Source organism: Drosophila sulfurigaster, chromosome 2R (assembly GCF_023558435.1).
Source record: "Drosophila sulfurigaster albostrigata strain 15112-1811.04 chromosome 2R, ASM2355843v2, whole genome shotgun sequence".
NCBI lineage: Eukaryota > Metazoa > Arthropoda > Insecta > Diptera > Drosophilidae > Drosophila > Drosophila sulfurigaster.
This window is the reverse complement of record NC_084882.1, coordinates 28,462,610-28,479,410: the sequence shown is the minus strand read 5'-3', so window position 1 is coordinate 28,479,410 and position 16,801 is coordinate 28,462,610. Positions and strand designations below refer to the sequence as shown.

At 35.6% G+C, this 16,801-nt stretch overlaps 1 protein-coding gene across 2 annotated transcripts in view; it reads right to left on the bottom strand.

The window, feature by feature from the left end:
- LOC133837425 (putative uncharacterized protein DDB_G0277255) overlaps nucleotides 1-16,370 on the bottom strand; it is a 79,908-nt gene extending 63,538 nt beyond the window's left edge. The window contains exons 1-2 of one of the 2 annotated variants that reach the window (XM_062268175.1): nucleotides 16,180-16,370; nucleotides 1,197-1,381 (exon numbers count right to left, since the gene is read on the bottom strand). In XM_062268175.1, coding sequence (XP_062124159.1) covers nucleotides 1,197-1,290 — 94 coding nt within the window. In that variant the 5' untranslated portion in view covers nucleotides 1,291-1,381; nucleotides 16,180-16,370. The remainder of the gene's footprint in view (nucleotides 1-1,196; nucleotides 1,382-16,179) is intronic. The other variant, XM_062268174.1, reaches the window with a different exon arrangement.
- Between the last annotated feature and the right edge of the window lie 431 nt (nucleotides 16,371-16,801).

Below are 16,801 nucleotides of genomic sequence, written 5' to 3'. Positions count from 1 at the left end.
ACTTATGTTGATTAGCAGTGGACTAAAGTCAATTTCCATGTCGAGCGAAAAAAAAAATACCAACATACACTTCATTTGGCATTTAACAGCAAATCTCCCAATACAGGTGAAACACAAAACAAGAAATAAAAATTACAGACGAGTGTACTCGCTTGTGAGATACTCGCTGACCTTTCTTAATAAAAGCACAAGTACACCTAATTAATATACCGAAAAAATACTGAAAGTGTTGTTCCATAAAAACAAAACAATGTTGTATTATCATTTAAATATATCACATTAATATCTTGAATAATACTGAAAGTGTTTCGTAATAAAATCAAATTAATATACCAAAGATACTGAATTATACCTATGTAAATGGTTATTTGGTATATTTGGCAATAAAATCAAATTAATATACCAAAGATACTGAATTATACCTATGTAATGACTATTTGGTATATTGGTATACCATGTATTTCTCAATAAAAGTAAAACATTGAGGTATTATCATTTAAATATGTCGAATTAATATACCAGAAAATAGTGAAATATACCGAAATGTATATTTGGTATATTCATATAACAGAAACAAAACTGTGTTATGCTATTATTTAAATATACCAAATTATTATATAAAAATACTGAAATATACCAAAATATATATTTGGTATATAGATATAACAAGTGTTTCTAAATAGAAGCTAAATACTACCGTATAATCATTTAAATATACCAATTTAATATATCAACACAAATACTGAAATACACCGAAATGTATATTTGGTATATGATATAACAATAAAATCAAAAAAGACTGTGTTATCATTTAAATATACCAAATAAATATATTTTAAAAATATACTGAAGTGTATATTTAGTATATTAATATAACAATTGTCCATGAGATCTATATATGTGTTCATATGGATAGAAAGATAGACGAACGCTGATCAAGAATATACTATATACTTCATGTGGTCAAAAATGAGTCCAATTGCCTGTTGGCCCCAAAGTTATAATACCCTTTTACCCAAAGCGTGGCGGGTACAAAAAAAAAGTCAGTTCACAGACACGAAGATATTATTGGGCTTATTGGCTTTGCGTCTGGGAGACTCGTGTTATTTCTCCTTTAATTGGATTGTGTGGCAAGGTGGCAAGTGGCAAGTGGAAATCGTTGTTGTATGCGGAGTAAATCGTTTTTGGTCACTCACCCACAATGTGCAGCATATCCTTAGACCATTTCATTAGCTCCCGCTTGATGAGGCGTCGCTCCTGCTGGCATCTGGCAAACGAGCACTCTGCCATTATAACTAGATATCAAATATATATATCTCTTACTCTTCCACTCTCTGTGTTTATAACTGTATGCGGAAATAAGTTTTTGATGCAACTGTACCTGCAAAATGAAAAGAGAGAAAAGTGATGGTGAGAGTGAGCAAACGAAATTAATGTGCGATTAATACGAAAATGTTTCCAATGCAAGTCTGTCTCACTGTTCAAATTGTTTAATTTATAATGCGCCATTTAACGACTGTTGTTGCTGTTGTTTTCATTGCATTTTCGAGTCGCTTGAGAAATGATTAAACGAGTTTTATTTCAAGGTTACAACACACACACTCACAAAACCTGTTGCACTTTTTTGTTGTTGTATTATTCTTATTATTATTTCATATGCTGAAAAATATTTAAGTTTTTTTTTTTTTCGTCGTGTTGTTGCATTCTTGCCAAGTCGCCAGTCGTGTGGTTTTTTTTGTAATTTATATATATCTACTTTTTTGTTGTTGCTTTAATTGTAATTGTGGGGCTTTTACTATTCGGGCAGCTACCAGTTTTTGATATTTCCTAGTTACACACACAGTAACAACAGCAACAAAAAGTTGTCTCGTTTGTCTGTTTGCTATTTAATCTGACTATTACACTAATTTATTCAAATGCCGTTGTCGCTGTCGCTGATGTCGTTGTTGGCGGCGTTTGCATTAAATTAATTTTATTTTTCATTTTGTTGACGACTTTTTAATTGTTTTTAAAGTCTATACAAATATTCGGGTTTTGGTATTACATTTATTAACTTGAGGCTGGAAGAAAGACTGCCCACCGAAAGTAAATTACAAATACGGCATACGCATAAAGACAGTGCAAGGAAAACTAATTGAGATTCTAATATCAGATATGCGAACAACAACTTGCAACAGGCAGCAGGCAGCAGGCAACTTGCAACAGACAATCGCTGCTTCTCCCTTTTGCAAAAAAACTGGTAGCAAAGCATAGTCATTTCTTTTTTTTTTTCTTTTTGTGTTTTTGAAGATGGGCTTAGACTATGACTATGGCTGGGTGATGAAAAATTACTTGCTGCCATCGCTGGAGGCAGGCAAAGGAGAAGGAGAAGGAGAAGGGGAATTGGAATTGGCAGTTGGCGTGCAGCTTTTGGTGCATGCAGTAGCCACTTGGTGGGTGTGTCAACTGAGCACGCGGCAGTTGCAGCAACAGTGGCAGCCACAGCAGCAACATCAGCAGCTGATGATGGACGTTGATTATGATGGACGTTCAGTCGAAAAGACTTGAGCAACAGACAGACAGAGATAGAGAGAGAGAGAGAGGCAGCAATTTGTTGCTTCCTTTGGGCCATAGATTGAGCGATTCGCAGCGCCAGCCCAACGCCTTTTTGGTATTATTTAAAATATATTTTCCGAGCTAGTCTTTCGTTTCGGTTTTTACTTGCTTATAATTTCACCATATTTACATTGAAAACACAATTTGCTGTCGCTGACGATCGAACAAAAATGTGCAGCATCAACTCATTCTGTTTTCTTTTTTGCAAGTGCAAAGTGTCGCTTCCTGTCTCTCCTCCAGCAGCAGCTAAAGCCAAGCCCGAAAGCAGATACAGATACAATTTTTGAGATACAAGTGTCTGAGCATAGTAATCAGTTCTACGTGTTACAGATACACAAAAAGCCAAGCGAAAAACTCATTCAATCGAACATCTCGTTCTCTATAGTAAGTATAATAAATGCAACAAGTATCTGCTGTCGCTATGTGTTGATGTCGATGTCGATGTCTCTGCTTCTGATTCTGATTCTGTCTCTGCCGTCGTCTCTCCTCTGCCTTCGTATCTCTCCCTCTGTAGCTGCATGTCTCTATTTCTCAGTCGCATGCATTTGATTTCATAAATAAATTTTTGCAAAATATCAAGGCCGGATTGCAGCTTGAAACTTGTAGCCATATAATATAGTATGCATCCAGCATATACTATATACATATGTATATATCTGTAAGCTCCACTACTACACACACACACATGTGTATCGAAACATGTGCCGTCGCACAATAACAACAAAAAAATCACGAAAAAACAAGTGAAAATATGGCAAGCGAGTATGACAGACACAACAGATACTCTATGATTAATATCTACTTCATTTTGTATTTATATTAAAAAAGAAACTGAATGAAACGTGACTGAAAAAGTTATCAGTAAAATAAACTTTATTCCTCCTTCTAGACAACATAATTGTTCTTCAATTCTAACAGTTTTAGGGTAGCTTAAAAACATATATTATATCTACAAAATCGATGAAGAACGTGTCAAAAACTAAAATGAAAGCTATCTTATTAAAATATTATTGATTGTCTATAAGAATGTAATACAAAACCGTTTGACAACTATCTAAAATATAATAATCAAATAACATAACTTGATGTCTTTGTACAATTTATAGATTATTCTTTATAAAAATCTCTACAACTTAAAGCAACAGTAGAAATATGTAAAGAAATAAGAGCAAACAAAAAATTCAGTAAAAAATATTTAATAGAAAAAGTCAAGTAAGAAATTCAATAACATAGTTATCTAAAGTATATTATAAAGTAGACAACAAAATTAAATGAAAAATTACTTAATAGAAGAAGAAAGTTGATCTTCGAAGATAATACAATTTACTTGAGTAAGAAAATTCTTAATACATCTAGTATACATATATACCAAAAATAATAAATTTTTGGTGGCATTAGTTGGCTTTAAAAATAACAAAATATAATACAAGTACTATGTTTATATACAAAAATTAATCAAGGAATAACAGAACTAAACATTTTCTATCGCGTTAAAAGTTTATTTAAATATACAAAAAATTTCCAACCTAAAGGCACATTTTAATTCATTCACTGCCCTTGATAAATTTTCCTTTATTAACCAATCAAATACTAAATCTGCTAACTATAGGGTATTGGAAAAAAAATGGCAACATCGACAACGACGACAACGCAATTTATTGGCTTCAAAGGTACGAGATAGAACAGAATCAAGTGTCTTGCTATAGAAAAACGAGTTGGTGTGCACATTTAATATCAGTTAATATCGCTTTTTGATGCCATACTCGTCGTATACTCGATACTGAATTCTGGGCACAAAGTGCAATTTCGGCTCAGCTCAACCAGTTTCAAAATAATAATTCGCCATTCTCGACTCTCGACTCTCAATTTACAATTCACAATTTTCAATTTAGAATTCGTTCAGCTTTTTTGCCTCAATTTTTTTCAATTCGTTGTTGTTATTGCCACCAAGGTCTGAGCCAAATTTTTGTTAATTATACGAAACAAAAAAAACATTTGGAGTCGTGGCCAATGTTAAACCTTGAAATTGTTTGTTCGCCAGCCAGCGAGCAATTGCAGCAATTTTCCATTGTTCCAATTGGCTGCTCAATACGAGTGCGAGTTAAGTTTTTTGTTATTCTAAATAGACAATTTGCATTTAATTTATATGGAGGCGTTGTTGTTGCTGTTGCTTTTGCTTGCCACATTCAACTATTTATCATATATTGAATAGATGCATTCATCAAATTACTTTTATATGTTTTTTGTAGTATTCAGCATTGCGGAAATGATCGATTACATTTATTTTATTGCACTTTTCCCATCATTTTTATTAATTATGTTCGCGTTGACTTGACTTTCTAGAAATTTGTTTATAAATTGCATTTTAGCAGCATATTTTGCTTTGCGACCTTCATTTGTCTGCAGTATTTGAATTTAGTTCACACATATATTAAGCATATTGCCAATTACATGCTGTTTATGGTAATTGGCGCCTCGATTGCAAACTAATAAACGAAAACATTTCGAACGTGGAAATCAACTAAGCATTGCTTTTAGCGAAGATCAAGGGTGTCTACTATAATTAAATACATTTCATTTTCTACATCTTAAACTTATTCATCGCTCGCTTCCCACAAAACTTACGTATACGTAATAATTTAAACTTTCAACCGCATATTACATTGGAAATTAATTGTAACGCTAATCGCAAACTGACGCATTCAAAAACTACAATATTTTTAGTTGTGTATGGTTACAGCAAGAAAATTCACTGCGTACGCAGATTACTCATACGCCGTGCAGTCTCAACAACGGCTTGGCATATATATTTAATTGGAATTAAAATCACGACGATGATTCATGTTTTACTTTGAAATAAGTACGAAAGCTGCAGTCAAATGTGCTGGACTGTGAGATACTCGCTACCACTTTATAATATATGCAAGACGGTGCGGTATTATTCTGAAAATATACTGAATTAATATGCCCACATATATTGAAAATACATTCAAAATATACCGAAAATGTATTGAAAATATACAGAATGAATATACCACACATAAATACCAATTATCCCAGAAATACGCCGAAAATATATTGCAAATATACCAAAAATATATACCAATTATACCAAAAATATACCGAAAGCTGTGATTTGCATATATTTGCAATAAATGCCAAAAGTACGCAATAATTCTAAAAATATACCGAAAAATAATACCAAATATGCCGAATATACATCGATGGCTGGAATTGTCATATCAATATACAACAATATTTAAATATATACCACCGTGTACAAAATATACCATATTGCCTACCAAAGCAACATTAGCAATTCTCTTCTGCTTCTTTGATTTGAGGGGGCGGAAGTAGGCGTGACCTAAATCTAAAACAAATTTTATCTGCTTACAAAAATACATCCTGTCAAAATTATAGCTCTATTTCGTATAGTCTCTGAGATTTAGGTGTTCAAATGGTCAGACGGACAGAACGACGGACAGTGCTATATCTTCAGAGCTGTTGACGCTGGTCAAGAATATATATTATGGTGTCGAAAATCCCTTCTTTTGGCTGTTACATTTCCTGCAGGCACATATTTATAATACCCTATTACACTTTTCGTAACGGGTATAAAAACGTTTTTCAAGTTTTATAAATGCTTCGTTTGGGCTGACACTGACACTTGGCATGGCAGGCAGCACATTAAGCACTTCCGTTTTGCTTGGTGGCATCGCAGCCTCCACAGTTGATGAACTCTTCCGTTTTGGCAAACAAACAATACGAAGCGCTAGAGCTGCGTGCTTGTGGCAACTTCGATAAAAGATCATTGGCCATTTAGTGTTTACTATTTGTTGTTGTTGTTGTTGTTGCTGCTGCTGTTCGGAGTCGTGAGCAACAACAATGACAACTCTCACCTGTTGCTGCGGGCGCATGCAACATGCAACACACCACAGTGCAACACAGTGCAACTGTGGCAGCATGAGCACGCGCCAGCAACAAACACAATGACAGGAAGATCGAAAACGAAACCAAACGAAGCCAAAGCCGTTTTGTTGGCCACCTAACTAAACTTCACAGACTGGCCACTCAGTCTGCAAAGAGTTGGCTCAGTTACAGTAACACACATTTGGCTCACTTGTTGTTGCAGTTGCAGTTGTTGTTGCTGCAGTTGTTGTTGTTGCAGTTGTTGCCTTGCCATTGTATGCAACGAAGCGCATTTCCATTTCTAACGTTGATCTGCGATCTGCAGCAACAGCCACGACAAACAGCACAGTTTTGTGTCGGTGTTGGTGTTGGTGTTGGCTTTGCCTCAATGGGGCGACTGCTTGACTACTCGTAGTTGCCTGCCTGCCAAGCTGACTGGCTGCTTGCTTGCCTGACTAGTTGACTTGTTGCTGGCTTCGCGTTTGTAAGGTCGCCATTTGCTGTGGCGGTCGCGATCGCGGTGCGGCTCGTTCATGGCCCAGCTCACCTACAAACCGACAACCAAAAAGACAAGTTTGCCGTTGCCATTGCTGTTCGCCGTTTGCTGTTTGCTGTTTACTTTTTGCCATTGGACTTGCTCTTGGCTTTGAGTTTTATTGGCTGTTAGGCTATTGGCTGATTTATTGTACATACTTTGCATGCAACTATTTTTTTTTTTTTTTGCACCGGCCATTGCTCTTGACCCTAATGCAACGCATTGAGGCAACTCAAGTTGTCGTCGTCGTCGTCGTCAGCAGCAACTGCAAAATTAATTTTTGTGTGCTGCGCAAAAACTTTTGGCCCAAAATTCGATTTCCTGGCAACACAGGAACCCAAAGTTGATTGCATAAACGAAGCCAACACGGTTTTAAATCAAATGAAACGACAACAAGAGGATGCTGTCGACAGTGCTGTCTGTGTGGCAGGGTCGGTATCATGTCTGCGGGTGTTGCATGCCACACACACACACACAGACACACACAAAACGAAGTTAAATGCCGCTCAAGGATGCTAAATGTGCCATGTCGAAATGTTGTTGTCTGTATTTGTATGGGCGCTATTGAGCTAACGGCATTGTCTATCTACATTTGTGTCTGTCTCTCGACTGCACTCCCCGCCTCCCACTCCCCGCTCTTGCACTTTGTGGCACTAAACTGTTGCATGCAACAGGAGCCAACGACAACGATTCCATTTGCTGCTGGCATGTGGCACATTTTCGACGTGTTTTGTGCGCACATTTTGGCAACAACAATCACTATTGCAACAACAACTATAACAACAACAACGATGAGAATGAGAATGAGAACTATAACGACGTCGTGCTATTCTATATAGAGTAGAGCTGGAGCAGGCAGTGGCTGGCAGCCCAGCCCGTCACGCGTTGCAGGAAATGTGAAAACAACGTTACGAAACTTTTACTTTGCACTCGCTTTCGCTCTCTCTCTCTCTCTCGCTTTCGCATTGTGTCTCCCTGTCTCGCTCGCTCTATGCGCAACAGGAGGCAGCTTGCTACCCAGCACCAATACAAATGCAGTGGCAGCGCTGCAGCAGCAAAAGGATGCCACCCTTTGCACCACACCCAAAACAACCTCCCAAAAAAAAAAAAAACATTGCCTTTGCTTTGGCTTTGGCTTTGCTTTTGGTTGTGCTTCCTTTTTTTGGTTTTACTTATTTTGTTTTTTGGGTGTTGCATTTGTGTTTTGGTGGGTGGCACTGCAGCAGGTGGCAGCAGTGTGAGTTTGAGTTTGGTTTCATGTGCTGCTGCTTCGTATTTTTGCTTCGTTTTCATTTATTTAGTTTTTCTTTTCTTCTACTCCTGTCCTTTTTTTTGTGTTTGCTATATATTTGGGTACAACGACTTGTTGCTTTGTCTGTGTGTTGCCGCTAGCTGGATAGCTGGCTAGCTGGGTGTGGCAGCTTGACTCTGTGGCACATGGCACATGGCACACACACGTTACGTATGCGACCTGTATGCCGGCTGCTGTCATATGCGCTATGTTTTATGATGTCAGTTTTGGGTTTTATTAAAACTGCCTTGAGATATGAGAATGTGCTTGCTCTCTCTCTCTCTCCCTCTCTCTCTCTCTCTCTCCACACACTCTTTCCTCTATTCTCATGGCGCATGCAATTTGGTAAATGCAATGCACAATTTTTTACGCGTTTTTTTTGTTTTTGTTGCAGTATTTTTAATAAATACGTAAGCAGGCAATATGAATAAGCATTATCGCTTATGTGCTGACACATCGCGCATACGCCGTGTGTGGCATCAGTTGCCTCCATTGCTGCTGCTGCTGTTGCTTATCAAAAGACCAAATGTGCAGGCGCATTTTTTTAGTGCATGCAACGCCTTTTTCACAAATCGGGGTCACCTTCAAATTATCAAATTTCGCCCGAAATGATTAACTCGGCAAACACAAAAAAAAAATATTATATACTGTGCGCTTCTCTCTCTCTCTCGCCTCCTCTTCGCTTGTCTCAAATTATATAAAGAATAAAAGCGAGCGCGAACTAGAAACAACAACAACAACAAGAGAACCCACTCATTCGCTTGGCGAAACCTTATCTTTGTTACACAAAAACGCAACGGGCACGACGATGTTGTTGATGATGATGAATTTGCCCTGATTTCGACACAAAAATAAACAAAACACAACACAACAAAAATGAAGGCAGAATGCAAAAAATAAAGAAGACAACTGACAAATATACAAAAGGCAAACGCAAGAGATACAAAACTAAAACAGAAACGTTTCTCAAAAATGAAAATGGCGAGCACAAAAAAATTAGATAAGACGAAATTGAGTCAAGTCAAGCTAGACAAAAAGTGAAAAAAAAAACACCGACAAAGTAGCCAGAAAAACTTCGCATGCAGTTTGACAACAACAACAATTATGAAAAAACAAAAAAACAAAAAAATGGAAGCAACAAAGTGCAGCGCGTGTTTGGCTCGATCGTCGCTGCAATAGAATCTAAATGGCAAAAGTGCCAAAAGGGTAGGGGGGGAGGGGAAACATGAAAATATTTTTCAGCAGTTGTCTAAATAACAACGACGCCAGAAAGCAAACGAACTAAATTGCTAAAAAACCAAAAACACACACAAACAAAATTGTCCACAAAAAAACACCAACAACAATAACAACAACAAAAAACTAATGAAAATAAACGAAAACGTAACAAAAATCAATTGTCGCCAACCAAACGTCAATACAAGTGTCCATGCACATGTGTCTCTGTGTCTCTGTGTCTGTGTGTCGTCAAAAAAACAACAAAAAACAGCAAAAAAAAAACATGCAGTCGCAATTGGAACTATTTGTAAGCAGTTGGCGAAGGGAAGCAGCAGCGGAGCGGAGAGGGGAGCAGAGGGGATGGCAGAGGGGAAATGGCAAGGGCGAGTGCCATGCATTTAATTGCTGCAGCGACCGTGCACAACAAAAATATTTCGTTGTTTTTTTTTCTTTGCAGCGCTCAAAAATACTGTAAACGCAACGAAAATGTTGAGAGCAAAGTCAAAGCTAAATATTAAAAGAATTTTTGGATAAAGATTGTTCATTTAATAAATGTTACTTTATTGTTTTTCTTTCTTAAATTTTCATTCTTAAATTAATCTATTGAAGTAGAAAAATCCATAATTGTTATAACAAAGTCAGGAGTAGCTATACTTTATTACATTTCTTATCTTTAAAGTAAACTGAAATAAGTCAAGAGTAGCTATGAAAAGAATTTTTTGGATAGTTCTAGCAGTTGTGAACTTACGTTTTTAAATAAATTTTCATTTAGAAAACATATATTATGTTAGGGTTGTGAATTTTAATTTAAAAATCATCTATTATGTGACTTTATTGATTTTCTTATCCTTACATTAATCTGAAGTAATTTAAGAATAGCTATAAAAATATTTTGTTAGATAATTCTAGTAGTTTTCTCATTTCAAATAAGATATATGATCCTTTATTTCTTTTCCTATTCTTAAATAAAATGAAGTAAGCGAAAAAAAAGAGAATTTTTGGCAATTGTGAATAAGTCTAATAGTTGTTAATGTAATTCATTTTTAAATAAATTTTGTAAGTATACAGTTTAGAGTAGTTACAGAAAAAATTTTTGTATAGCGATTGATAATCTTGAACTATATTTACAAAATAGTTCAAGATTAACAATCGCTAAACATTACCATAATTTTTTTTCTTCTTTTTCTTTTTCTTATATAAATTTGTCAAAGTAATAAAGTTATAACAAAGTCTCGGGTAGATATAGAAACATTTTTTGATAATTCTAGCGATTATTAATCTCAAAAGAATCCCAATAAACTTGTACTACATTTTTGTAACATAACCTACTATTATTTCTACAAATTTAATTTATCATTAGACTATATCAAACTTTTTTCAATACTCTATTGAAATCGAATGCAATGTTAAAGCATAGACAAGTGTTTTATGTGCACTTATGCAATTAACCTTTACGAAATTTCATTACAACTTATTGCTAATAAAAAAATGTTGGTTTCTTTTAAATATTATATGCATTATTCACAACACTTTGTGGATTTTGTGGCTATATGTATGTATTATTTTTATCGTCAGGCCCGCATATAATTTTTCCCCAATACGCGGGTCGATTTTAACAATTTTTAGTGGCCAAGCTGTTAATTTTTACTTTATTTAGACGCTGATAAGAAATGCTCAAGGCGCTTTGCAGTGCCGAGCAAGGAATTAAAATAAGGTACTAAAAGTAAAATACTTTTATAATTTAAAGAAACCAAAAAAGCTTCAACTTGTTTATCTTTTGTACATATAAAACTTATTGTCTTGTAAAACTTAGATTTCAAATATTCAAATAAGGTTTTGGGATTTTGTTTATCAATATAAAACCCGTTTCCTTCTGTATAATGTGTACTTTCTTATAGATTGTTCTAATTATCAAAAACTGACCAAGGAATTTGACTGAAATAAATCACTTTTAAATGATTCAAATAAGTATTCAAAAAGTAGACAATAGACACTCATAAACCGCAGTAATTGATCAGAATATATTATAGTATAGCTAAAACCACAAAAATCATCTCAATAAAAACAATTTGATTGCTTGTACAAAAATTATTGGATCACATCAGAGCTGAGAGACAACGAGCATAAATAAATAAACACATAAATGCGAAACGTATCTGCTGTGAAAATATTTAAATAATTAAAAGTTTTTATGTCGCCATTTTTTCGTTCGTCGTTGCAATTATTTTTTTCTATTTTTTTTTTTTTTGGAGTGCAACAAAATTGATACCGAGAGCGCATTTGTTGAACTCGTGTTTGTTTTGGCCAGCAGGTGAATTGTTATTGACGTTGACTAGTTTTTCGTGTGGTAAGAGGAGAGGGAGAGGGAGAGGGGAAGGGGAACTGCATTGTGTTTTGTGAGTGTTTTGGAATTTTTCGTTGCTGTGCAAAAGTTGATAAGCTCAAGGACAATGTGGAAGTTTGGCATTGCGTTGTTATTGGCAATTGTTGCAGCTGCTATTTACACAATTGTGTTTGTGCACATGGCAAATATCGAGTTTACTTTTCGGCAACAATAACTGGCAAGCCAGCTATACCAATATAAGTATATACTATATACTACAATATTTCTAATGGTTGCGCATACGTCACGTTGTCACAGCAACAGTAAATGCAAATTAATTTCTTTTGCTGGACCACCCGTTGCACCTGTTGCAAAATCGGAATTCATTGTCTTTCTTATGCTAACGACAAATATCCTGAATGTGTTTTTTTTCCTTTCACTGCGCCAAAGTTAAATTAAACCCATTTTTTTCTGCCCCTTCTCCATGAGGAAAACACTGTGAAAAGAAAAATATCAGCGAAAAGTTTTTTTGCCACCCACTCAACCACACACACACACACACATACTAACACACACCCACTAGAACAACTATAACAACAACTGCCTGTTGCACTTTCCTATATACCTGGAACGCTTTCCAGTCGCCATTCGTGCCTTCCAGCAGCATCGCCATAGCACATAAGGAGGCAGAAAAAAAAACGAAGAGAAAATTTAAGAAATAAAATAAAAGCAGAGGCAAAAAAATGGGCAAAATAAAACAACCCCAAACCACCCTAAAAAAAACAGCTCCACAACAACTGCAGCAACAGTTTATTTTATGCGCTTTGCTCTTTTTTTTATTTTTGTATTTAGCAACAGTTGAGTTGGATTCTATATAGTAGAGATTATATAGTAGAGATTTTAAGGCAGCAATTGAACTGAAATTGATAAAGAAAGGCGATTAATTTGATCAATACCCAAACATAGTGAAAATGTGAGTCATTCATTCTCGTTTTGGTCGTGCGGCAAGTTGTTGCATAAGCAACCAACAGCGACTTGCACAGTTGCAGTTATGCTCACTATGCGACTTGTTGCCTGTTGTCTGTTGTCTGCTGGCTGTCGTTGAGTGTTTCTAATCCAATCACACGAACAATGGCAATGCAAATGCAACCACAGCAGCAGCAACAACAACAACAATAACAACAGCAACGGCGGCTGCAACTTCCTTTTGTCTGCCATATGCAACGCAGACGTTACAATTGCCAAGGCATTATAAAACTGTTGCCTTGCCTTGAGTTGAGTTGAGTTGAGCAGAGCTGAGTTGCTGAGTTTTGCAGTGTTGATGGTCAAGGTCATGAACCTGTTCCAATAACTAGTTTTCTTACGTGCCGCGTGCACAGACACAGAGACAGACAGAGAGACAAACAGACAGACAGACAGACAGACAGAGAGACAGTCTGCCAGCCAGATGATTGTATGTTGCATGACGACGACTGTGGCAAGTTTTGCTCTAATGCTAATCCTTACAGATTTGCCAGCCACAGCTAGAGGCTAGAGCTTTGGCTGCATGCCATGACTAATGGCTCTAATGTTGCAACAACTTGTTGCAGAAGCAACAGCGGCTGCTGCTCGAATCAATTTGCCATTGCATAAACGTTACATGAAATTAAATTTCAATTTTGTTGATGCCATCAAATTAAAGTGGCAAACTTGTTCTTGGACTTGGACAGGAAATTGCCACCCAAGAAAATAATGCAACACATACAAACACACACACACACACTTGTATAGCAAGGACACGCGTCAGCAATTGACGACAAATTAAATAAATAACAACGACAACAACAACAGCAAAAAGAACAGCGACAGATATCGTCTAAAGAAAATACGCATATGGAAAGTACAAAAAAAGTGATGAAAAAGTACAACAATAAAATGGCAAATGGCAAAGGAAAAGCGTGTGTTGCGTGGGCGTCTGTCTGTCTGTCCGTCCGTCCACCTGGCTGATTCATTGTTTTGTTTTGCTCAGTGTCATAAATTGTACAGCGCATGAATTATACGAATATGTGAATCGAAATTCAAAATGACATTCGCACAAAGACGAGAAATCACTTTCAAAATCAAAATGCTTCCGTCTGTCAACAGCAGCAGCAACGGCATCAAATTAGAAGCGCATTAATTAGAAATCTTTATTATTCTAATTACCATTAACAATTTCAGTTTTTTCCCTCCTCGTTGTTTTTTTGTCGCATTCGCACGACAATAAAATAAATTTGAGGCGACATTTGTGCATAAATTATAAATAAAGATTTCCGCGAATCGTTTTTTTTTGTGTATTTTCTGTAGACACACAAAGACAAAGTCAATGCGACAGAAACAACAACAACAACAATAAGAATAACAATATTAATAGTATTTTTCCATTTTGATCAATAGAGCTGACCATATTGACAATTGTACATTTGATGCCCATTGTTGTCTATATAAGTTGGTCTATCCCCATCTCTTTCGCTATCTATAGCTGTCTCTCTTTCTTCCACTTTGAAGGTGTGTGTGTGTGTGAATGTCTGAGCAAATATGGCGCATTTGGCAGGGGGAAAGGGAAACGCACTTGTTGGGCTTCAAAACTTATTTATTTTCCACGCTCTTATGGAATATTTCTGTTCATTTGCATTGGCTTCAATGAGCGACAAGTTTTTAACAAATTTGCAAAATTTTAAAAAAGAACGAAATTTTTTAGAATTATGAAATTATATATATATACTTATACATATTATATATAACATTTATAATATAAATCATGTCTAATATTTAAAGTGACTTTTGTAGCTAGGCCAAAAATGTGATAATGATGATGAAATACTTTACAAAAATTTCTCATTAAAAGAAATCAAAGAAAGACATCGAAAACAGACAAAAATACTTATAATGTCGTTGATGATTCACAGAGCAAAGCAAAATTCTATACTACAAATTAATGGATAAGACACAAAGAAAACGAAGCTTTATATTATATATGATATTTAATATGTAAAAATTATGATGATACCTAATACTCAATAGATATGTAGAAAGACGTAGAATAAACATACTAAAGTTTAGTATATATTATAGATCAATTTCATAAATGAAAGAATATTTAAAATACCAAAACTATGTGAAAGCTTCTTTTAATAATCCACAAATAATATTGATAAATTAAGCTAATAAAAAATATATATATATAATCAAATTAATAATCAACTTGAAAATTCTGTATTTTAAATAGGAAGACTCTCTTAAAGCTTCTTGTAATCATCAAAGTGTTATTTACTATATTATCATACAATAATAAAAAAAATTGATATGCACAATCATTGATCCATTAAATGAACTGCCATAGAATCAATAAACTTCCCAATTAAATATTTTAAATAAGATGACTAACTGAAAGCATCTTATTACTATACAAGAATTCTATCTACTATATTACAGTAATCAAAATTCCCAAATGCGAAGATCAGCATATATATTACGGAATGAAATACAGCAACCTTGTGGAAATTCCTAGTAACAAACAGAAAAGAATTCGTTTACAATCTACAATTAAACACGACAAGTATATTATATAGACATGCCGCAGATCTAATCGCGAAATAAATACAATCATAATAAAACATAGAACTATGGCATAGTATATTATATTATGTGTATGTAATTACAGAGCGAAAACATTGCCAAAGCAAATGCATCTTAAGTCTGCTGAGATTACTTCTAGTAATACTCTCTCTCTATCTAGCTCTCTCTCTCTCACTCTTACTCTTGCAAAGGGGGGCAACGCAAAACACTTCCAGCTAATTTCGCAAGAGGAAGAAGCACGCACAGAGTAGAAGCTAAAAATGGGGAAAAATGAAAAAATGTAAAAACAAAAAACAGAAACAACAACAACAGCAAAACTCTGTGCATTTTGAGTGCAAATGACAAAGGGAGACGAGAGCAAGGTAATTGACGGTGTGGAGAGCCAAAATCAACGCAAAAAAGAGAGCGAAAAAGATGCACAGCAAAAAAAAAAACAAAGAATCAATACAACAACAAAACGAATGCAAAAATAATATAAAATTACATATTTCTGAAATAAATTAAAAACAATTAAAAAAAAAACGCATTTTTTTTTTGGTGCAGGGTGAATTCTTGACCTGTATTGTGTGTCTGTGTGCGTATGTAAGCGTGTGTGTGTGAGAGTGTATGTGTGTGTGTCGTTGTACAGAGTACACTCACACATACACGCCCACACTGACACAAGCTCACAAAGTGGATTTAATAATAATAATACAATAGAATAGAACTTACTCGAAGTTGTTTTTTTCGGCTGCACGCAGCTTGGCTTACATTGCTATAGTTGTAAATGTTTATTGTTGTTTTTGTTGTTGTATTTATTGTCACAGCACTTGATGAATTGTTGTAAATATTCAGCAAATTATTCGGGGGGGTGGGGGGAATTAAAAAAGTTCTGTTATCACTAGAGAAACGCACGTCAAAACTGTTTATATATATATGTATATGTATTTATTTGGCCTTTGGGCTGTTGTGGAAGAGGAAGCACATGTAATTCGCTCACACTCACACAAACACGTGCACATGCATGCGTACAGTATGTGTGTGAGTTGAGCTGCAGCAGCAGAAAATAAATAAAAATTTCGCACCGCGACCAACGTCAACAACAAACAAACACCGACACTAACAACAAGCGCAGACAACTTTACTAATACGTAAACAACAAAATCGACTAACTTGCCAACGACGACGACGGCGACTGCGACGTCGCTGCAAGCGTCGCTGTCGATAGTGCTGATGTCGCTGCTGCTGAGCTGCGCTGCACTGCGTCGCAGTTGTTGTTGCTGTTGTTGTTGTTGCTGCGCTTTACAACGACAATCCGAAGCTAAGGCAAAAGCGTACCGAACCGTTCGAAACG